Source organism: Rhinoraja longicauda, chromosome 28 (assembly GCF_053455715.1).
Source record: "Rhinoraja longicauda isolate Sanriku21f chromosome 28, sRhiLon1.1, whole genome shotgun sequence".
NCBI lineage: Eukaryota > Metazoa > Chordata > Chondrichthyes > Rajiformes > Arhynchobatidae > Rhinoraja > Rhinoraja longicauda.
Window position 1 is genome coordinate 7,040,916 of NC_135980.1, and position 24,597 is coordinate 7,065,512.

General features: G+C 47.1%; 1 protein-coding gene across 6 annotated transcripts in view; it reads right to left on the reverse strand.

Annotated features, from left to right (window-relative positions):
- The window catches only part of LOC144607165 (transducin-like enhancer protein 4), a 567,195-nt gene that overhangs the window by 97,931 nt on the left and 444,667 nt on the right, over positions 1 to 24,597 (reverse strand). For all 6 annotated transcript variants that reach the window (XM_078423813.1, XM_078423817.1, XM_078423814.1 and 3 more), the window contains exons 4-5: positions 6,045 to 6,107; positions 4,729 to 4,833 (exon numbers count right to left, since the gene is read on the reverse strand). In XM_078423813.1, the coding sequence (XP_078279939.1) occupies positions 4,729 to 4,833; positions 6,045 to 6,107 (168 nt within the window). The remainder of the gene's footprint in view (positions 1 to 4,728; positions 4,834 to 6,044; positions 6,108 to 24,597) is intronic.

Here is a 24,597-nt window from a genome sequence, read left to right on the forward strand (position 1 = left end):
CCATTCGTGGACATGTGGGACTAGTGTGGATGGGCTATCTTGGTCAGCATGGGCAGGTTGGGCCGAAGGGCCTGTTTCCGTGCTGTATGACTCTATGACTAACTTCTCTTCCAAAATGCCAGGCCCACATTCCACAAACAAATGATGGAGCTGCTCTCTTTCAGAGTTCCCCTTTACATCTTGCAAATTTCACTCCTGACCCCGTGAGCTTAAATTCCAGCAAACCAGTCTGAATGTGTAGGAAGGAACTGCAGGTGCTGGTTTAAACCGAAGATAGGCACAAAATGCCGGAGTAATTCAGCGGGACAGGCAGCATCACTGGAAGGGAAAGGAATGGGTGACGTTTCGGGTCGAGACCCTTCTTCAGAAAAAAGGTCTCGACCCGAAACGTCACCCATTCCTTCTCTCCAGAGATGCTGCCTGCCCCGCTGAGTTACTCCAGCATTTTGTGTCGAACTCCAGTCTGATTTGTGTAAAGTCGTTTATTTACAAAAATTAATATGTCAGCAGAAACGTGTGATGAAATTTCAGGAAAGGAGGGCAAGGGAGTTTGACACAAAATGCTGGAGTAACTCAGCCACGGGAACAGATCTGCAACCCTGAACTACGAGCTGGACTTTTAGCAGAACAAAGACATTCAAGATCTCTCCCTGGTTAGGACAGATGAAGGGATCAAATTGGCCAGTCAAGCTGCTGTGGTGCCTCTTTAGAGTTAAACACCAGCTATTACACGGCTCTCCGATGAAAGGCTGTCGTCTTGCAAGAAACAGTAATGATAGCTGGAAAAATATTATGTAATAACCTCCAAAAGATAAGACACAAAAAGCTGGAGTAACTCAGCGGGACAGGCAGCATCTCTGGAGAGAAGGCATGGGTGACGTTTCGGGTCGAGACCCTTCTTCAGACTGGTTTGGGATAAGGGAAACGAGAGATATAGACGGCGATGTGGAGAGATAAAGAACAACGAATGAAAGATGTGCAAAAAAGTAATGTAAGAAAATAACTCCAGATGCTGGTGCAAATCGAAGGTATTAATTCACAAAATGCTGGAGTAACTCAGCAGGTCAGGCAGCAACTCAGGAGAGAAGGAATGGGTGACGTTTCAGGTTGAGACCCTTCTTCAGACTGATGATTAAGGAAGCTGGTGTGACTTGGGTGGGGGAGGGATAGAGAGAGGGGGAATGCCGGGGCTACCTGAAGTGAGGGACAGGGACAATGTACACAGGGACAATGTACACAGGGACAATGTACACACTCTGTACAGATAAGCATCCGTAGTCAGGATCAAACCCGGGTCTCTGGCGCTGTAAGGGAGCAACTCTACCGCTGCGCCTCTGTGCTGCCTTAAAAGGTCAAAGGCTAGAGGCCAGAGGTCTAAGGTGAGAGGGACAAAGTTTAAAGGAGATGTGCGGGGCTTATTTTTGTCTTACACAGGTGGTGGTTACCTGGAACATGCTACCAGGGGTGGTGGTGAAGGCAGATACGATTGTGATCTTTATGAGGCTTTTAGGTGGGCACATGGATATGCAAGGAATGGAGGAATATGGATCACGTGCAGGCAGAGGAGATTGGGTAAACTTGGCATCCTGTTGGGGATGGACATTGTGGGCCACAGGGCCTGTTCCTGTGCTGTACTGTTCTATGTCTGTTTCCTGCTAACTTGTGTCTCATTCATTATTTCACACAGACGGTTGTGGGTATATGGAATGAGCTCCCAGAGGAAGTAGCTGAGGCAGGGATAAAGACATTTTTTAAAGACATTTGGGTAAGTACATGAATAGAAACATAGAAACATAGAAAATAGGTGCAGGAGTAGGCCATTCGGCCCTTCGAGCCTGCACCGCCATTCAATATGATCATGGCTGATCATCCAACTCAGTATCCCGTACCTGCCTTCTCTCCATACCCCCTGATCCCTTTAGCCACAAGGGCCACATCTAACTCCCTCTTAAATATAGCCAATGAACTGGCCTCAACTACCTTCTGTGGCAGAGAATTCCACAGATTCACCAATCTCTGTGTGAAAAAAAAAGTTCTCATCTCGGTCCTAAAAGACTTCCCCCTGATCCTTAAACTGTGACCCCTTGTTCTGGACTTCCCCAACATCGGGAACAATCTTCCTGCATCTAGCCTGTCCAACCCCTTAAGAATTTTGTAAGTTTCTATAAGATCCCCCCTCAATCTTCTAAATTCCAGCGAGTAGGAAAGGTTTAGTGGAATATGGGGCAAACGTGGGCAAATGGGACTGGCTCTCTTGGTCGGCATGGATGAGTTGGGCCGAAGGGCCTGTTTCCATGCTGCGCGACTCTGTGCACGACAGCATTTAGCCGTGTTAGGACAACACAAGTATAACGTAGCGTAATGAGATTGAAAGGGAAATTAGTGTGATGGCCGAGAGCAGAAAGCAGTGGAGTTGCCCGGGAGGTGATACTGTCAAGTTGAATCCCATCGTAAGTTGTTCTTGCTTTACGGGATCTATCAGCCCAGCTCCCACTTGCCTGCAACCAATCACTTCAGAATGAGACAGGGCCATCAGAACAGCTCCATCTCAAACGCAGACATACAGTTATTTTGTCACTTGCTTGCTTCTCTTGCCCAACAAACTGTGCTCCGCGATATCAAACAAAGTTTACTGGCCACACACTACAGCCCACCGTTAAAAGTGGCCTGTTACAGAGTACCACATTTACACATTGGTTGTGCCACTGCAAGTACGAATTTCATGACTCCGTTTCGGGACGAATGACGACAACAACACTCTTGACGTGAGGCCTGATAATATGGATAGGACGGCTTTAGATGCCCATGGTTAAAATGCAGGCAAATGGGGCTTGCCTTGCATGCCAACTTGGTCGGCATGGATGAGATGTGCTGAAAGGCCTGTTTCCCTGCTGTAGAGCTCTACGCACTGACTACGATTTTGATAGCTAGGACAGGTGCCTCAGCCAGGGCATGCCCTAGCCAACTGTCGCAAGGCTTATCCAACAATCTTTTGTCCTTCCTGCTGAGTTTGCCCAGGACGTTCCCATTGGGAGATCCACAAGTGCAATCGTAGTTCGTAGGATTACACTGAACTTGGATGGATCAGTGCAAAATCAAGTCCATTTCTTTCACTTTTTGTCTTTTCTAAAAAAGGCACTGCTTGGTGAAGTGCATCTGATCAAAAGAATCAGATAGCCGATTTCTTCCGCTCTGTGGCATTCATTCGTTGTGGAGGCCAAGTCGGTGGTTATTTTTAAGGCAGAGATAGATTCTTGATTAGTACAGGTGTCAGGGAAAACCCAGGAGAGGGAGAGATAGTTCAGCCGTGATTGAACTTGATGGGCCGAATGGCCGAATTCCACTCCTATCATTTAAGAACTTCTGACTGTATTGGGTTAGGGTGAGGTTAGATATGGCAGTGAAATATAAGGGCATGGGAGCAGAATTAGGCCATTCGGCCCATCAAGTCTGCTCCGCCATTCAATCGTGGCTGATCTATCTCTCTCTCCTAACCCCATTCTCCTGCCTTCTCCCCATAACCCCTGAAATATGGCAGCTTCAATTGGAATTTGCCTTCCTCTGGCCACTGGTCTCAGTGCTCATTGCTGCAGGAGAAATAGCAACCTGTGCAACACCTGATGTGGAACCAGTCCAGGACAGCTGATGGTTCAACTACTCCATCCAAGATCCAGCCAATGCTTGGTAGCTACAATGCATTAAGCGTTTTGTTTTAGCTGCTGGATCTGAGACCCATAACCTGAGGATGAAGCCATGGATCACACTTCAAACACATGCAATGACATGAGACCACCAATCCTAGACATTTCCAATGTCAAAGAAATGTCTGAAAAAGGCAGCCAGCTGCCTCAAAAAGGCTACCAGCATCATCAGAGACCTCTCGCCACCCTGACAATTCCCTGATTTCACTCCTGCCATCAGGAAGAAAGTTTCAGAGCCTGAAAACAGTAACGTCCAGTTTCAGAAATAGATTCTTCCCAACAAGCACGGTGGCGCAGCGGTAGAGTTGCTACTTTACAGCGCCAGAGACCCGGGTTCGATCCCGACTACAGGTGCTGTTTGTATGGAGTTTATACGTTCTCCCCGTGACCGCGTGGGTTTTCTCCAGGTGCTCCGGTTTCCTCCCACATTCCAAAGATGTACAGGTTTGTAGGTTAATTGCCTTGTAAATTGTCCCTATTGTGTAGGACCGTGCTAGTATACGGGGATCGCTGGTCAGTGCGGACACGGTGGGCCGAGGGGCCTGTTTCCACACTGTATCACTAAATAAAACTAAATACATCTATTGTACAATATGAACTCCAACTAAACTCCTAACTACAAACTGCCTGGGTTGCAATGGGGACTTTGGGCATGTTTTATTTTTCAACTATATTGTTTTATTAAATTTATAGAACTTCTCTTTTTTGTTTATTTATTATCTATTGAGTTCTGTGTTTACCTGTTAAGCTGCTGCTGCTGTTAGTAAGAATTTCATTATTGCGTTTTGGGACATCTGACTTTGTAAGCGCCCTTTATGGGCGACTATTTGCATACCTTGGGTATATGCAAGCAAAGAATTTCACTGTGACTTGTCATATGTGACAAAAAAGTATTCAATTCAATTGAATTCAATTCAAAACACTCCTGGCTCTTGTTGAGGGCCTATCTTATCCCCCATTCAGTTACGTAAAATGTCCAGCAAATAGGTTATTTTAAAATAAATAAGCGTTCATCAGGTATACATACTGGGGGTGGTAGAATGGGAAGTCCTCGAACTCCAATGGCAGCATTTAACTCGCCCATGGTTACCTGCTTTGCACGTTCAATGGTCTGGATTACCTGTTGTTGATGCTGGAAAGAGACCAAAGTAAAAAAAAGGTAGTAATGCTGGAGGGAATAAACCACTTTAGTGCATCTGCATTAAATCACCTGCAAAGTGCAAGGGTTTGGAGTGGATATTACCATATTCAAAGGGTTTCATGTTCTTGTGTCCAAAGACAGCATAGGCTCACAAAGGCTTGGTAGGCAATCTGGTACTTTAGAATATAGTTTTATTTTTTATTTTTAGTTTAGTTTATTGTCGTATGTACTGAGGTACAGGGAAAGGCTTTTGCCGCCTGCTAACCAGTCTGCGGAAAGACTATACGTGATTGCAATCTAGCCATTTACAGTGTGCAGGTACATGATAAGGGAATAACGTTTAGTGCAAAGTAAAGCTAGTAAAGTCCAATCAGTAGGTAGATAGTCCGAGAGTCACCAATGGGGTAGATTGTAGTTCAGGACTGTTCAGGACACAGCATGTCCAAGATTGCACGAGACACTGTACAAATGAAACTCCATCTTCCCTGTAGTTTATTTTTAGTTTAGTTTAGCGACGCAGCACGGAAACAGGCCCTTGGGCCCACCAAGTCCACGCCGACCATCGATCACCCTAAACCAGTTCTGTTACCCCACTTTCACACCCACTACCTACATATTAATAGATTAACAGAGGCCAAGTAACCTGCTGACCCGCACGCCATTGGACATGGGAGGAAACCAGAGCACCCGGAGGAAAGCCACAGGGTCACAGGGAGAATGTGCAAACTCCATACAGACAGCACCCAAGGTCAGAATCAAACCTGAGCCTCTGACGTTGTGAGGCAGCAGCTCTACCAACTGCACCACTGTAGGCCCCAACTTAATTAAAAATGCATGCTGACTTATTTTCTTTACGTCTGTTATCAAATTCCATACAATAGTGTGTCTTATAACTACAGGGAAATCTAAAACTCTTGTATAAAGGTGTCATGACCTCGATTCTCTTCTAACTATGGCAGCTTGATGCAGGTACCCAAACTGAACTCATCCGTTCTGTTTGGTTAACCCGTGACACATCTTGTGTGGCCAGCATGTTAAATAGAATTTAACTACTTCACAAACGTTAACAAATGCCTGCAAAAAAAAGTCAGAGACCGGATGGAGCTTGCATGACCAGACATTAAAAATCAACGTTAAACTGATTTATATTGTAAGAGAATTAACAAATGTAATGACAGTGACAAAGGCCAAGGCATACTTACTTCTTGCGATAGATAAGGTAGGAGCTGAGCACAAATCACATTCAGTCTCTTTGCTATTTCCGTCTAAGGAGAAAAAGATGGTTTCTTTAAATAATGGTTAATTGCGAACAGATAAAGGAGCAGCAAATGGACATTAGTATGCTGCTGCTACTGCACTGCTTACTGGAGAACAACAATATTTACTTAGAGATACAGCATGGATACAGGCCCTTCGGCCCTCTGAGTCCATGCCGACCACACTGGTTCTATGCTAACCCACTTTCACATCCACTCCCTACACACGCCAGGGGCAATTTACAGAGGCCAAATAATTCACAACCCTGTATGTCTTTGGAATGTGGAGAGACCGGAGCGCCCAGAGAAAACCCACGCAGTCACAGAGAGAACGTACAAACTCTGTACAGGCAGCACCCGTTGTCAGGATCAGGATTTGGCACCGTGAGGCAGCCAGCAACTGTATCGCTGTGCCACTGTGTGTTGTGGAAGTACAGTACGACATTTAAGTCACCACTGAAGCATACCTTACAGACAATCAGTGAAGAGGACTCAACATTCCTGGGCACAGGGTTCTCACACAAGGGGTCAATATTGGTTCAAGAAAAGAATTGGAGCTGTGAAAGGTTATGTTTGCTCTCTGGAAATATCATGAATGCATTGAGCGAAAGAACAAAGGCACTCTGACATTACTGTCACATAACATGGATATGCAAATAAACCCGAGGGAAACAGAAGAACAAGCCCCTGATAAAAGGGCAAGAACACCACGGCACTAGAAATAAACATCTCAATGACTCCCGCATTAACTTGGAGAGTCTGTACGAGAAATGTAAGAGGGTAAAGAATTGCTAAATTGCATTCACACGGCTGTGCTCCAGACTGCCTAGACATGCAGCCCAGCCCAGCCCAGCCCAGCCCGGCCCATCACAGGCTTGGCACTTCCTCCCACCATCACAGGGAGCGGCAACAGCAAGGCTGGAGTCAGAGTCAAAAACACTCGTTTTTCTCTTAGTTTAGTTTAGTTCAGAGATGCAGCACTGAAACATGCCCTTTGGCCCACCGATTCCGTGCCAACCAACGAACCCCGCACACCAGCACTCAATCCTACGCACTAGGGACAATTTACAATTTTACCGAAGCCAATTAGCTTACGCACGCGTACGGCTTTGGAGTGTAGGGGGAAACCGGAGCACCCGGAGAAAACCCACGCAGGTCACGGGGAGAACGTACAGACTCTGTACAGACAGCACCCGCGGTCAGGATCGAACCCAGGTCTCTGGCGCTGTAAGGCAGCAACTCTACCGCTGTGCAGGAGCACAGGTGCACAAGATGCAGGGGCTTGAAAGGCTAGACGTCCTGACTTAAGAACAGCTTCTCCACTGCTATCCAGCTCCTGAACTAATTTCCTTTTTTCACACCCCATACCTGGAGGTGCTACCGCCAACACTTACTCTTAACTCTACTGCATTCACAAAATGCTGGAGTAACTCAGCAGGTCAGGCAGCATCTCAGGAGAGAAGGAATGGGCGACGTTTCGGGTCGAGACCCTGTTCAGTCTGAAGAAGGGTCTCGACCCGAAACGTCGCCCATTCCTTCTCTCCTGAAATGCTGCCTGACCTGCTGAGTTACTCCAGCATTTTGTGAATAAATACCTTCGATTTGTACTAGCATCTGCAGTTATTTTCTTACTCTTAACTCTAGTGCATTCAGCGATTCCATTATTATACTTTGATTTTTTTTTTGCTCTACTGAGAGTTTGCACTACAATCCTACACCATTCTGTTGTTTTGCACTTGTCAAGAGTCATAGCGGATTGGAAACAGGCCCTTCGTCAGCACAACTTGCCCACACCAAATAAATATGTCCCAGCTACACTATTCCCACCATTTGGCCCATATGCCCATTTAAACCTATCCTATCCATGTTCCTATCGTATACACCATGTCCCATCGTGTACACCATGACCAACATGTCCCATCTATACTCGTCCAAGCTGCCTGCAGTTGGTCCATATCCCTCTAAACATACTTTATCCCTGTACCTATGCTTCTTAAATGTTATGAATTATGATAGTCCCTACCTCAACTACCTCCTCTGGCAGCTCGTTCCATACACCCAAAACTCAAGTACCTATTAAATCTCTCCCCTCCCCCCCACTTCACCTTTTGTTGTACTTATTGTTGTATTACTGGATATACACAGGTTACATTGTGAACTATGTGTGAACAAGGACTTTCATCACACCCTGGTGTATGTGACAATAGTCTAATCTAATCTGGAAGATAATTTTTTTCTCTGGTAAACAGCAAGTTCAACAAGGGGGTGGGGTGGGAGAGGGAACTGTAAACTGTGCAATTCTGAGTCTGGTTTCAGGGGAATGAAGCTGGACAAGTAGAAGTAACAGTGGGAGACCATTTTACAGAAGCAATGATAATTCTGTTAGATTTAGCATCATTTTTGGGGAGCAGAACAAAGATAAAAAGATAAAACTTCAAACATTTTTTAAAAAGAGTAAAATTCCTGAAACAGGAGGAGGGAAAAGAGGGGGCAAGTCAGTTATGCACTGCTGGGGTTAATTAAAATTGAGTCGGAGAAAAGAACATGAACAAAGTCAGATTGAAAGACGCAGCAGAGAAACAGGCCCTTCTGCCCACAGGGCCCATGCCGACCCATTCACAATAGTTCTGTTATCCCATTTTCATTTCTACTCCCCACACGGAAGGAAATCTTCGGACAGTAGGAAGATACAGGGCAGCACAGTGGTGCAGCCGATAGTACTGCTGCCTTGCAGCACCAGAGACCTCGGTTCGATGGGTGTTGTCTGTGTGGAGTTTGCACGTTCTTCCTGTGACCATGTGGGGTTCCACCAGTTCCCTCCCACTTCCGAAAGACGTGCAGCTCGGTAATTTAAGTGTGCAGGAAGCGGATGCAAAAGTGAGATAAGATAGAACTAGTGTGAACGGGTAATCGATGGTCAGCATCGACTCTGTGGGCCGAAGGGCCGGTTTCCATGCTGTATCTTCAAGATTCATTGCAAATCGTCTGGTCACCTTGTGCCAGTTATATGGGATGATTTCCTTAGCTGTGATGTACAAATGATGAGAGGCCAAGATAATATAAAGTTTATGGGCGTATCCCACTTGGAAGAGGGGCAAAATATTCGGTGGCACATATCTAAATAATTGGTAGGATCTGGAGGGGAGGGGGATTAAATCATGCTTTAGTTTAGTTTAGTTTATTGTCACGTGTACCGAGGTAAAATGAAAAGCCTTTGTTGCGTGCTAACCAGTCAGTGGCTGGACTATACAAGATTACAATCAAGTCATCCACATGATCAAGGGAATAACATTTAGTGCAAGATAAAAAAAATTAGATTTAGAGATACAGCGCGGAAACAGGCCCTTCGGCCCACCCAGTCCGCGCCGCCCAGCGATCCCCGCACATTAACACTATCCTACACACACTAGGGACAATTTTTACATTTTACCCAGTCAATTAACCTACATACCTGTACGTCTTTGGAGTGTGGGAGGAAACCGAAGATCTCGGAGAAAACCCACGCAGGTCACGGGGAGAACGTACAAACTCCGTACAGACGGCGCCCGTAGTCAGGATCGAACCTGAGTCTCCGGCGCTGCATTCGCTGTAAGGCAGCAACTCTACCGCTGCGCCACCGTGCCGCACAGTCCATTAAAGTCCGTTTAAAGATAGTCCGAGGGTCTCCAGTGAGATGGATGGTAGCCCAGGGTTGCGGGTTTAGTCACACCCTCAAGGCTGGCGGCCTTTCACTCACTACCTGAAAAATGTGGTATAGCTAAACACCCTCATTGCATTTACAAGGTAGGTGAAGTGACTCAGAGCGACAGCCCGTTTAGTTTAGAGGTACAGCATGGTCCTTCGGCCCCCCGAGTCTGCGCCGACCAGTGATCCCCTTTTACACAAGCACACATTACACACTGCGGACAATTTGCAAATTTTTACCAAAGCCAATTAACCAACAAACCTGTACGTCTTTGGAGTGAGAGAGGAAACCAGAACACCCGGAGAAAACCCACGCGGTCACGGGGAGAACGTGCAAACTTCGTACAGGCAGCACCCGCGGTCAGGATGCAACCCGGGTCTCTGGCGCTGCGAGGAAGCGGGTCTTCCGCCGCGCCACCGTAGTTCTGGATGGTGGGGTTAGACAGCAAAGACCGCCATAAACATATGGCTAGAATTGCCACCACCCGTGGGAGATTGGGTGCCTGTTTTAACTGGCCTCTTGCGACCTGGCTCCTGGCCAGTTACACTGAATGATGTGGTTACAAAGATCGGATGGGCTGGCACCGATTCATTGAGATGGCTGAGGGGAAGGCTAATTGATGTGCATAAAAATTAGACGTGCCGAGATACAGCAAATATGATCCCTCGGCAGAGAGGTCAAAAATAAGAGGGCGTAAATTTAAAGTGATTGGTTGAAGTATTAACAGGAAGAAGAGATAACGCAGAGGGTGGTGCGAGCCTGGATTTACTAGTTGAAAGAGTGAAACGAGCAGTGATATCAATCCCAATGCAAGGTTGAGGAACACAAGCATCTTACAACTTTCCAAACCCACTAAATGTACTATTTTCAATAGTTAGCAGCTTCAGGCTTTTCAATGTTCCCCTTTTGGAAAATTCAGATTTTATTTACCTTCTCCCAACTACATTCTCATCCAGTGCTACATCCCGAAACACATTATTGAATTGAATTGAAAGAGAAAGCATGGAAACAGGCCCTTCAGCCCACTAACAATCACCCATTGGTACCAGCTCTGTGTTTCCCACTTTTGCATCCACTACCTGCTCACTGGGGGTGATTTACAGAGGCTAATTAACCTGCACGTCTTTGGGATGTGGGTGGAGACCAGAGCGCCAGGAGTAAACCCACAAGATTTCAGGGGAAAAAAACGAGCAAATTCCACACAGGGGTAAAAAACGAGCAAATTCCACACAGACAACACCCAAGGTTGGGATCGAACCTGGGCCTCTGGTGCTCTGAGGCAGCAGCTCCACCAGCTGTACCAACCTAATTAATACCATAATCACCTCTTCCGGCCATCTCCATGGTATGAATGGCATTGAATCACTCAGGTTTTTATCTGGTGCTTCTCCCACTTTTGATGAAAGGTCGTCGACACTCAGTGCTCAGTCTCTCTTTCTGTAAATGCTGCCTGACCCGCTAAGTATCTGAAGCATGATTTAACTCGAACGGCTGACAGAAACTCATGACATTGGCCTCCTGCTGCATTGTGAGCCAACTTTAACAGCACGGTGGTGCAGCAGTATTGTTGCTGCCTCACGGCGCCAGAGGCCCGAGTTCGATCCTGACTACGGGTGATTTCTGTACGGAGTTCGCACGCCATCCCTATGACTGCGTGGGTTCCCTCCGGCTGCTCCGGTTTCCTCCCACATTCCAAAGATGTGCGGGTTTGTATGTTAAGAATAAGGGGTAGACCATTTAGAACAGAGACGAGGAAAAACCTTTTCAGTCAGAGAGTTGTAAATCTGTGGAACTCTGTCTCAGAAGGCAGTGGAGGCCAATTCTCTGAATACATTCAAGAGAGGGCTAGATCGCGGATAGGGGGTCTTAAGGATAGCGGAGTCAGGGGGTATGGGGAGAAGGCAGGAACGGGGTACTGATTGAGAATGATCAGCCATGATCACATTGAATGGTGGTGCTGGCTCGAAGGGCCAAATGGCCTCCTCCTGCACCTATTGTCTATTGGCTATTAATTGGCCTCTGCAAATTGCCCCTAGTGTGAAGGGTAGAGCTAGTGTACAGGAGATCGCTGGTCGTCGCGGACTCAGTGGACCGAAGGGCCAGTTTCCACGCTGTATCTCTAAACTAAACTAAACTAACCATCGCTATCAATAGAAACATAGACATAGAAACATAGGAAATAGGTGCAGGAGTAGGCCATTCGGCCATTCCAGCCAGCACTGCCATTCAATATGATCATGGCTGATCATCCACAATCAGTACGCCGTTCCTGCTCTCTCCCCATAATCCCTTGGTTCCGTTAGCCCGAAGAGCTGTATCTAACTCTCTCTTGAAAACATCCAGTGAATATGCTAGTGGCAGGCAGCGCCAAGCAGCGGGTAATTAACTGAATGGCTAAAGGTTCATAAGGCTCCCTGCATCAGTTCCGAAGGCCAAGGTACTTAGCTCTGCCTACTTTAAAAACGAAGACAAAGGGGTTGAATCCTCTGGCAGGTCTGGTGGCTCCAGCGTTTAATTAGCATTCAACGCTGAAGAGTAATGTCAAAGCACCAGCGGCAGTAGGGCAGGCCTGGGAGACGAGGCAGCGTCTCCGGGAAGATTGCGGGCACATTACCAGGCTCGCTGACAACTCGTCAGGCGCACAAGACCGAAAATAAAAATTAAGCAATTTAATGTGACAAGCGTCGGAAGGGGCCGGGAACGAGAAGGGAGAAAAAGGTCAGGCTCACCCAAGGAAACAAGCACGCACAAAAACATTCACAAAAAATAAACCCCCTGCTTTATTAGATTTCCAATAATGGAGGCAACAGCATCTCAAACGCACTTTGTGTCAGGACATAACTAAAGGGCTGTCAGCAATCACATACAATGCAGTGCACACAAAGTAACACGCAGACATTAATTAACATCAAGCTCCCCCGCCACGGCTAAAAAGCACCATCACACCCTGCATGACAAGGAGGGGGCGAATTAGGTCATCATTCATCGTTTTGAAGACACAGGTCCTCCATTAGATTCATGTTACTTGCTGGATTGCAGAAGGCAGCAGCACACGGATTAACTCCTTCATGGCTCGCCACAACATCTTGAACAAGGTTCTATTTTTATTTTTAAAACGTGGCCTAATGAGCATTGCAGCAAACAGAAACGCAGTAAGTACTCGAGAGGACGGAGTAGACGATAATCGGATTTAATGTGTGGGCATGACAAAGGTCAAAAATCCCACCCCCTTCTTTAGGTTTATTGTTTAGTTTCAGAGATAAAGCGCGGAAGCAGGCCGTTCAGCCCACGAAGTCCGCGCCGAACTGCAATCCCCGCACACTAACACTACGCTACACTCGGGACAATTCACAAATATACCAAGCCAATTAACCTACAAACCTGTACATCTTCGGAGTGTGGGAGGAAATCGAAGATCTCGGAGAAAACCCACGCAGTCACAGAGAGAACGTAAAACTCCGTACGGACAAGCAATCGTAGTGAGGATCGAACCTCTCGCTTGTCCTGTGTTAGGGTTTCGCAGTTACCTCCCTGGGCTCATCCAAGTGATCCAATCATCCTTCACAAACAGGCACTGAACAAGGGTCTCGATCCGAAACGTCACCCATTCCTTCTCTCCACAGATGCTGCCTGTCCCGCTGAGTTACTCCAGCATTGTGTGTCTGTCTTCAGCGAACATCAGTGGATGGTTAACAGCCGGGGATGGGGCTTTGTAGCAAAGTCTCATCCCCCTTACCCATCAAATTAGTTTAGTGTAGAGAGAGTCTAGAAACAGGCCCTTCAGCCCACTGAGTTCATGCCGACCATCGTTCAGCCGTTCACACTAGTTCTATGTCAACCGACTCTAAACCTATTTTATCCATGTACCTGTCCAAATGTTTCTTGATTGCTGTGCTAGCACCTGCCTCAACTACCTCCTTGGACAGCTCGTTCCATACGCCTACCACCCTTCGTGTAAAAGTTGTCCCCTGGGTTCCTATTACATTTCCCTCCCCCCCCCCCACCTTAAACTTATGTCTTCTGGTTCTTGATTCCCTTCTCAGTAGAGGACTCATTTACCCTATCAATTCCTCGCATGATCTAATGTACCTCTATATGATCACCCCTCACCCTCCTGCGCTCCAAGGAATCAGGACCAAGCCTGCTCAAAGTCTCTCCATAGCTCAGGTGGTCGAGTCCTGGCAACATCCTCATGAACCTTTTCTGCACCCTTTCCAGCTTAACAACATCATTCCTACAACACGGTGACCAAAATTGAACACAATACTTTAAACGTGGCCTCGCCAATGTCTTGTACAACTGTAACATGACCTCCCAACTTCTATACTCAGTCTGAGGAAGGCCATTGTACTAAAAGCCTTCTTGACCACCCGATGTACCTGTGACGCCACTTTTAAGGAACTATATGTACCTGCACTCCTTGTTCCCTCTGCTCTACAACTCTGGCCAAAGCCCAGACACTCACTGTGTAGGTCCGGCCCTGGTTGGGGTTCCCAAAATGCAACACCTCACACTTGTCTGTATTAAACCCCATCAACCATTCCTCAGCCCACCTGCCCAACAGATCTAGATCCTGCTGCAATTTTTGACAGCAATTTTCACCATCTACAATGCCACCCACTTTAGTGATATCTGCAAAGTTTCGGACATGCTCTTTATTATCACGCACCCAATGAGAAACAAACTCTTGCTAGGTTAATTCCCGGAATGGCGGGACTGTCATATGTTGAAAGACTGGAGCGACTAGGCTTGTATACACTGGAATTTAGAAGGATGAGAGGAGATCTTATCGAAACGTATAAGATTATTAAGGGGTTGGACACGTTAGAGGCAGGAAACATGTTCCCAATGTTGGGGGAGTCCAGAACAAGGGGCCACAGTTTAAGAATAAGGGGTAGGCCATTTAGAACTGAGATGAGGAAAAACTTTTTCAGTCAGAGAGTTGTGAATCTGTGGAATTCTCTGCCTCAGAAGGCAGTGGAGGCCAATTCTCTGAATGCATTCAAGAGAGAGCTGGATAGAGCTCTTAAGGATAGCGGAGCCAGGGGGTATGAGGAGAAGGCAGGAACGGGGTACTGATTGAGAATGATCAGCCATGATCACATTGAATGGCGGTGCTGGCTCGAAGGGCCGAATGGCCTCTTCCTGCACCTATTATCTATTGTCTATTGTCTATCGCACCCTCAAACTCAATCATGATTGATTGATTGATGGAAAGTCACTGCATGGAAACAATATCCTTATTGCACTGAGTCCACGCCGACCATACATTGCCCGGTCATACTCCTTCTATGCCATCCCACTGTTGTGTCAATCCCTACATAATAGGGACTATTCACTGAGGCCAAACAACCTACACACTCACACGTCTTTTGGATGAGGGAGGAAACCTGAGCACCCATAGGAAACCCACGCGGTCACAGGGAGAACCTGCTTCATTTCCCCCATTACTCCAGATCCCACACCTCAAACTGGCAGTCCGTTGGTAGCAAATTATAGGGATGGATCACAGCATGGTTCCATCCAAAACCGCAAGAAATTGCAAAGAGTTGCGGACGTAGTCCAGACCATCACGCAAACCAACCTACCTCCCATCGACTCCATCTACACCTCACGCTGCCTCGGCAAGGCCACCAGCATAATCAAGGGCCAGTCTCACCCCCGGCGACTCTCTCTTCTCCCCTCTCCCATCAGGCAGGAGGTACATTGGTTTTGAAAACGCACACGTCCAAACACAGGAACAGTTTCCTCCCAGCTGTTATCAGGCAAAGTGCTTTGGGATACAAGTGTCAAGAGTTTCTAAAGTGGCTTGTCAAGCCTAGCTTTACGAAGCTACATGTTGGGTGTCACACATATCAGAAGACTGAGGGGTGACCTTATGGAGGAGTATAAAATCGTGGGGAGAATAGACCGAGTCTTTTGCCCAGGGTAGAGGAATCAAAAACAAGAGGTCCACATGTTTAAGGTGAGAGCTGCAAGATTTAATACAAACTTGAAGGGCCATTTCTTCCACTCAGAAGATGGAAAAAGCTGCCAGAGGAGATTGTTGGGGAAGGTACTATTCAAGACATGTGGTCAGGTACATGTTTAGGAGAGGTTTAGAGGGCTATGGGCCACACATGGGCAGATGGGACTAGCTTAGATCGGGCATCTTGGTCAGCATGGACGATGTGTGCCGGAAGGTCTGTTTCCATACTGTGCGAGTCGATGACTACATGATTCTATCCAAAACAATGTAACAGCAAAATATTCTCAGTGTGGCCTGACCAGGGCACTCCCTTTGGAAAGAGCACAGAGTGACCCCAGTAATTGCATTTGTAAAAATGTTGTTTTAGTGCCTCACTGGATGTGAAACAGCTGGTGCATTTTAACACAACAAGATAAAATCTATTGCCCGATTCTGTGGGTATGGTATAGATTTCCTTCCTACCAATGCTGCTAAACTAGTCCAAAGAAATCCTGTGGTCTCAAGGCTTGAAATCAGTTCAAAAAGTTCAACTGTCGTAAATCCTGATTTTAAGTCAAATATAAAATGTTTCCCAAGTTTCGAGGTGTAACGAATACTAACAACTTGTCCTGGTGTAACCACACTTGCTCTACGGCAGGAAAGCACAGCAACACCTCTACTTCCTCAGAAGGCAATGGAAATAAAGAACAGCTTCTTCCCTGCTGTTATCTTACTTCAATGGACCTCTCATGTGCTGCAAATGAAGTTCCTGATCTTCCAATCTACCTCATACTGGCCCTTGCACTTTTTAATCTGCAGCTGTAACACTATATCCCTCACGCTGTTTAGAGTTATAGAGTCATATACAGCATGGAAACAGGCCCTTTGGCCCAACTTGCTTACACCGACCAACAAGTCCCATCTACACTTGTCCCACCTGCCTGCGTTTGGCCCATATCCCTCGAAACCTGTCCTATCCATGTACCGGTCTAATTGTTTCTTAAGCGTTGCGATAGTACTTGTCTCAACTACCTCCTCCAGCAGCTCGTTCCATACACCCACCACCCTTTGTATGAAAAAGTTACCTATTAAATCTTTCCTCCTTAAGTCTTTCACCTTAAACCTACGCCCTCTGGTTCTCGATTCCCCTGCTTTTGCCAAGAGACTCCATGCGTCTTTCCGATCCATTCATTTTTACTTTCTCTTTTGCCATCGCTGATATGCTCACAGTAAACCCTCGCAATAATGCACCTGTATATTGCAGACTTTAGTTGACTGCGGACCAAGGCTCCCATTGCACAGCCAGTTGTCCACTGAGCTTGTCCCTAGTGGGTGTAGGATAGTGTTAATGTGTGGGTATCGCTGGGCGGCGCGGACCCGGTGGGCCGAAGGGCCTGTTTCTGCGCTGTATCTCTAAATCTAAAAAATCTAAATCTAAATCCCACTTTCAATCCACTTCCTACACACAAGGGGCAATTTACAGAGGCCAATTAACCGGCAAACCTGCACGTCTTTGAAATGTAGGAGGAAACCAGAGCACCTGGAGGAAACCCATACAGTCACACGTGCAAACTTTACATGGACAGCACCCGAGGGCAAGATCGAACCTGGGTCTCTGGAGCTTGGAGGCAGCAGCTCTACCAGCTGCACCACTGTGCTGCCAGCATAGTTCCTCCAGCACTTTGTTTTTGGCTAAACAAAGCCTTTGTCAATGTTGGAACAGCCTCATTTTACTCTCACTGCCCTGTGGAAAACAATACCAAGAACAAGGGCGGCACTGAGACACAGCGGTCGAGCTACTGTCTCTCAGCGCCCGGGTTCTAACCCGACTATGGGTGCTTTCTGTGCAGTTTGTATATTCTGCCTGTGACCTCGTGGGCTTCCTCCGGGTGTTCTGGTTTCCTTCCGCACTCCAAAGACGTGCAGGTTTTATGTTAATTGGCTTTGGTAAAATTGGAAATAGTCCCTCGCTTGTAGGATAGTGCTAGTGTACGGGGTGATCAATGGTCGCCGCTGACTTGATGGACCGATTTGCCTGTTTCCCTGTTATAACTCGAAACTAAACTAAACGAAAAAATCTGCTCGGTGGCGCAGCTGGTAGAATTGCGATCTTATATAGCGCCAGAGAACCGGGTTGGATGCCAATGATGGGCGCTGTCTGAACGGAGTTTGTACCATCTACACCAATGGAACAGCAACTCAGTAACACTCTCTGACAAAGAGTCAGCAGTTTACATTGCACCTTGAAAGCTACTTCCACATTTTAATGGATGATTTATAAATGCATGGCCGTCAGCTAGCCCAGTTTTGTCGAGATTCGTTGCATTGGAAACTATCTGGTGGGCAAGGGTTAAATAGCACGTGCTTGCAGGGTGCAGTCCAGGAAGGAGGTTCGCCAACACCTCTGAAGTTAAAGCTTCCGCTTGCCGAGGAGATAATTCAGGAGCTGGCAGCATTTAACAAGGCGTCATTTGCAGTCCCCAAGGACCGGAGTATGATGGATTTCCTACATTTGTCCTGTGGAAGGCAACAGCACTTTTGAGCCACAGTTCCTGCTGCACTTACACTCATTAATAAATCATTTACAGGCTATTTGCGCTCACCAGGGGAAATCAAAAATTCTCCACAATATCATAAATGGATTATTTGCAAGCTAATTTGTCTTTATTGTTTTTGCAGTCAGGCAGACAGTTAAATGGCCAGCACGTTCTTGGAATCTCAAATTACCAGCTCCCAAAAATAAAAGTGATTCAGAAACGCAGGCTTCAGGCTTCAGTAAAAATAATGAAATTCAACTTCAGAGCTTGTAGTCTTTCATGCCATTCCTTTCAAGTTCAATTTAGTTTAGCTTAGAGATACAGCACGAAAAAAGCCCTTCGGCCCACCGAGTCTGCTCCGTCCAGCGATCACCGGACACTAGCACTATCCTACACACTAGGGACAATTTACAATTTTATCCAAGCCAAATAAGCGAAGAAACCTGCACGTCTTTTGAGAGATGGGGGAAACCGGTGCACCCGGAGAAAACCCACATGGTTACAGGGAGAACGTACAAACTCTGTACAGACAGCACCCATCGTCAGGATCGAACCCAGGTCTTTGGCGGTGTATGGCAGCAACTCTTTGGCTGGGCCACCGTATCCCTTTTCCTACAGAGTAAACTAGTCCTTCCTCCACCCTGTCAGAAAACACTGCTTGCAGACCTAGCAGGTCGTTACATCTAGTTTTGGTTAACAATAAGTGAGTGAGGGAAAGAGAGGCAGCCCCGTTTGATACAGGGCTGCATTCTCACGACAAACGCATAACAGTAGCCCCCACTTCAGGAGATGCCACTGCGGGATGTAGACCTCACAAGATATACAGCAGAGAAAAATAGGCCATGCTGCCCAACCATCTTCAAAATGGCGGAGGCAGGCAGAGGAAGGGAATGACGTTGGTGAGCAGGTTGGGGGCTGACCTCCCAAGTCCATGTTGGAGTTGGTCGTCGTGGACCCAGTGGGCCGAAGGGCCTGTTTCCATGCTGTATTTCGAAACTAGGGCACGGAGGCCGAGCAATGGCCGCCGGAGGCGAAGGATGGCCCAAACTCAAGGAGGCCTCGGAGTGGGTGGAGTCGGAGGAGTGGGCCGCTGGAGGCCCGGAAGCAGCCTGGGGCTGGTTTAGATCTCCAAGTGGCCGAGCTGGCGGAATGGATACGGCCTTGCTGCGGCGCTGGGTGGCGGTAGGAGGTCATCGACACGTCGTCTGGCCAGGCCGAACCAGTATCGTCACCAAGACAACAGACCTTCATGACCAAGTTAAGGCTCTAACATTTTTTTTTAAATTTCAGACTTGAAGGGGACTGGATGACGGCTAAAAAAAAGGCGACTCTTGTGTACTGATTCAGTGTGGTCTGTCTGCCCTCTTACACTTAGTATGACTGGGCCTAATGTACAGAAGGATTGTCACTGAACTGTATGCAAAAGTAGAATTTTACTGTACTTCGGTACACATAACAATAAAGTGTAATTGAACCATGCTGGCATTCGTGCTCCATTTGTGACTCTTCTCGACTTTGCACATCTAACTCTACAGGAGATGCTGACTCTCCCTTTCCTCCTTGTATGCTTGTCCATGCTTACCCAAACGAGTAGATGCTGACCATCAATTGCCTGTTCACCAGTTTTATGTTATCCCACAATCGCATCCACTCCCTTAACATGAGGGGGTATTTTGCAGAGGCCTACTGACCCACACACCTGCAAGTCTTTGGTATGTGGGAGGAAACCGGAGTATCCAGAGGAAACCCAGACATTCACCGGCATAGCGTGCAAACTCCACACAGGAAGCACCCGAGGTCAGCATGCAACTCGGGTCTCTGGCCCTGCAAGACAGCAGCTCCACCAGTTGTGTCTCTGTGCTGCCCCAGATTGTTCATCAGCTTTCTCTTTTGGACTGAAGCGAGACCCAGTGGGAGTAATGTTAAATAAAAACAGAGCAGCCATTGGAAGCACAGCGAAGGTAGGAAAACAAACACCATTCTGGTAATGTGTCGGAAGGAACTGCAGATGCTGGTTTACACCGAAGATAAGACACAAAATGCTGGAGCAACTCCAGGAAACATCTCTGGAGAAAAAGACCAGGAGACGTTTCGGGTCAAGACCCTTCATCAGGCTGTCGGAGAGGAGAATCTCTTCAAAGTAGGCATACCTTGTGGAGATTTCGCAGTGGAGCAGACAGAAAGGCTGAGTAAGTACGGCATGTTCCCAACAACTCTCACCAACGTCTACAGATGCGCCGTGGAAAGCATTTTATTGGGATGCATCACAGCATGGTTTGGGAACAAGCAGCTCCATCCGAGACCGCAAGAAAGTGCAGAGAGTTGTGGACGTGGCCCAGACCATCACGCAACCAACCTCCCTTCCATTGACTCCATTTACATTTCACGCTGAAAAACATCACCACCGGGTTCAGGAACAGTTTCTTCCCTGAAGCCATCAGGGCCCTGATCTTTACACGACATTGACCTCAGCAACCATGATCTTCTTTGGGCCGTGTCTTTGTTACACTATGGACCGGTTTTTGCCCTGTTGTGGTTACCTCGTATAACAATTATTAATTTATTGCACTATTGATGACTATATATTTATGTGTGTTATTGCATTTACGGGCCTGATAAGCCGCAGTAAGAATTTAATTGTTCTCTTGTCGGCATAATTAAACACTCTTGCCTCTTGAAGCCAACGTTCCAACTATAAAGGAAGGGATCGAGTGGAGGGGGGGGGGGGGGGGAGGTGAAGAGGAAGAAAAATATCTCAGATCAGTTCCGTCAAGAACTGGATGAGTAACAAGAGACCACATTCAACAAGCGACCATCTTCACAACTGGGGTCCACACGTGTAGGGGTTTAGAGTTGAGAGAAACAGGCCCCGTGCTGACCAGTGATCCCCGTACACTAACACTATCCTACACACTGGGGACAATTTACAATTCCTATCAAAGCCAATTAACCTACACACCTGTGAGTCTTTGGAGTGTGGGAGAAAACCCAGAGCATCTGGAGAAAATCCATCCAGTCACGGGGAGAATGCAGGGTCTGAAGAAGGACCCTGACCCGAAACGTCACCTATCCACGTCCTCCAGAGATGGGGCCAGACCCGCTGAGTTACGCCGGCACTTTGTGGCCACTTAGGAATTTCTGACTCAGGCAGAGCGAAATGCAAATCGCGGGGCAGAACAAATGACAATGTCAACAGCATCAGAAGAACCACCCCTAATAAACTCAGGAGACAGCAAGCAAGGCATCTCAGCCCAACCCCCACCGCGACTGCCGCACGTACTCTCAGTCAGGGAAGCCAGCCAGGAGTACAGGGGTGGGGAAGGGGTGAAAACATATGGTGCAAAGGAAGTCTCATCTTAACGGGAGAACACTGAATATCTTCAAATGTTAACAGCTGAGAAATATGCAATGTTGCTTCAGAACAACCCTTGCCAGTGTGGAGAAGTCGTCGCTGAGAATGTACGAAGAGTTTGTGCAAGTTTAGTTTGGTATAGATTTTTTATTCTGAATAAAGATTATTTTTGAAATAGAAAAAAAGAACGCTTTCAAGATGAGGGGGGGGGAGATTTAATAGGGACCTCAGGAGCAACCTTTTTTTGTACACAAAGGGCGGTGGGTATATGGAACGAGCTGCTCCGTTTAAGATTCCCACGCATGTGGGGAAGGAGGGGGAGTTCATAAGTACATAAGCGTTAGGAGAAGAATTAGGCCATTCAGCCCATCAGGTCTACTCCGACATTCAAACATGGCTGATCTATCTCCTCCTCCTCGAAGGTATTTACTCACAAAACACTGGAGTAACTCAGCAGGTCAGGCAGCATCTCAGGAGAGAAGGAACTGAAGAAGGGTCTCGACCCGAAACGTCGCCCATTCCTTCTCTCCTGAGATGCTGCCTGACCTGCTGAGTTACTCCAGCGTTTTGTGAGTAAATACCTTCAATTTGTACCAGCATCTGCAGTTATTTTCTTACACTATCTCTTCCTCCTAACCCCATTCTGCTGCCTTATCCCCATAAACCCTGGCACCCGTACTAATCAAAAATCTATCTATCTCTGCCGTAAAAATATCCATTGACTGGGCCTCCACCGCCGTCTGTGGCAATGAATTCCACAGATTCACCGGAGGGGGGAGGGAGGGGGAAATACAGTGTCATTTGGATTAAGGCAGGCTGTGAAAGCAATGTCATTTTTCACAACCTGCATCGGAATATGTGAAAGACAGGCCGGTGCGTTGGTGGGGGAAGTGCAGAGCTGGCAGTGACGGGCCAAGAATACAAACAGCGCATTTAAACATAAATAATTCATTTCAGGATGTAAAGGACATAATCAAGGCTCCTTCATTTACTGTGTGGCAATGCTGGTTTTGATTATCAGGCCAAGCCAACAAAAAAATCTTTAAAAATAAAGATTACCTTGATTTGTTATTAGGGCATAACTTGTCCCCAAGATTTTTGTCCAAAAAACTAGTCCCAAATATTGGAAGATCATCCATTTCACAACAGCCACCGCGCCAGCGAGCCGTGAGAGAGATTGATCCTGGGCATTGTTGTCTTACAGTCATACAGCGTGGAAACAGGCCCTTCGGCCCGACTTGCCTCATGCCAACCAACATGCCCCATCTAGACAAGTCCCCCTGGCTGCGTTTGGCCCTTATCCTTTAGTTTAGTTTAGGGATACTGTGCGGAAACAAGCCCTTCGGCCCACCGAGTCCGCACCGACCAACGATCCCCACACATTAACACTATCTGATCATGCTAGGGATCATTTTTTCGTACATTTACACCAAGCCAATTAACATACATACCTGTACGTCTTTGGAGTGTGGGAGGAAACCGAAGATCTGAGAAAACCCACCACCCGTTGTGCAAAAAGGTTGCTCCTCAGGTTCCAATTAAACCTTTCTCCCCCTCAGCATTAAAGGATTCTCTTTTTTTTCTTTCAAAAATAGTAATTATTCAGAAAATATATATAAAATATATATACTAAATAAAACATGCAAAAACTCTTTATATATTCTCATTGTCTGTACGTTCACTAGCAGTGCCCACACCTCATTTACTGAGCATTCTTGTTGGCTCGTTGAAGCCAAGGGCAACTCTTTTTTTTTAGAGATACAGCGCGGAAACAGGCCCTTCGGCCCACCGAGTCCGTGCCGCCCAGCGATCCCCGCACATTAACACACTAGGGACAATTTTTTTACATTTACCCAGTCAATTAACCTACATACCTGTACGCCTTTGGAGTGAGGGAGGAAACCGAAGATCTCGGAGAAAACCCACGCAGGTCACGGGGAGAACGTAAAACTCTGTACAGACGGCGCCCGTAGTCAGGATCGAACCCGAGTCTCCGGCACTGCATTCGCTGTAAGGCAGCAACTCTACTGCTGCGCCACCGTGCCGCTCTTCTAGAGCCATTGAGGTCCTCGTGGGAAGGTAGCTCAAGAAGGAACCTTGGTCGGCATGGATGAGTTGGGCCGAAGGGTTCGTTTCCGTGCTGCATGCACTCAAATGGTCATTGTGTCGAGAATCCAGGAAATCTTTACTGGAGGTGGTGATGGAACAGAAGACATCCCCATCAGACCGGAGTGCGATTGGGGAGGTGATATTTTTCCCACGACGACTGATCTTGCCAGAGACATCTACCCTTGTCACAGGAGCAATATGATATCTTCATAAGCTCAGAGACCCTCACCACATCATTAGCTCCTCTCAGTGTTTTTTTTAACCAATTTGTGTAGAATGCTTCCAGTTGGAAGATTGATTTCGTACGGTTGTCACACTGTCACCAAGGAGCACGAAAAGTCTCTTTTCTTTTTTCACGGGCTGTCTCCAATCTAAGTAACATCAAGAGATGGGGAAAACAGAAGTCTTCACTTCAGGCAGCCTTGTTAGTGCCAAACACACCCACGCAAGACGCTGCCAAATGCTTTCACTAATACGCTTCAGAACAGCAGCCGTCCCTGCATTAGTTTGGTGACATTTCACCAGGTTTTCAGACCACGTTCTCAGAAGAAGCCAAACTGGGAGCTGGGCTTTGACAGAGACCAGGTTTAGAGTCTGAAGAAGGGTATCGACCCGAAACTTCATCCATTCCTTCTATCCAGAGATGCTACCTGTCCAGACGCTGCCTGAATTACTCCAGCATTTTGTGTCCATCCAGGTTCATCAGGGCCTGACCACCTCAAGGCAGGTAGGAAGCCCAGAATCTACCACACTGCATCCAGAGTCAAGACCCAGAGGGAATTCTTCAGTCTTGAAATCAATTTAACAACATATATATGAAAGCAGTCACAGAATGCTGGAGTAGCTCAGCGAGTCAGGCAGCATCTCAG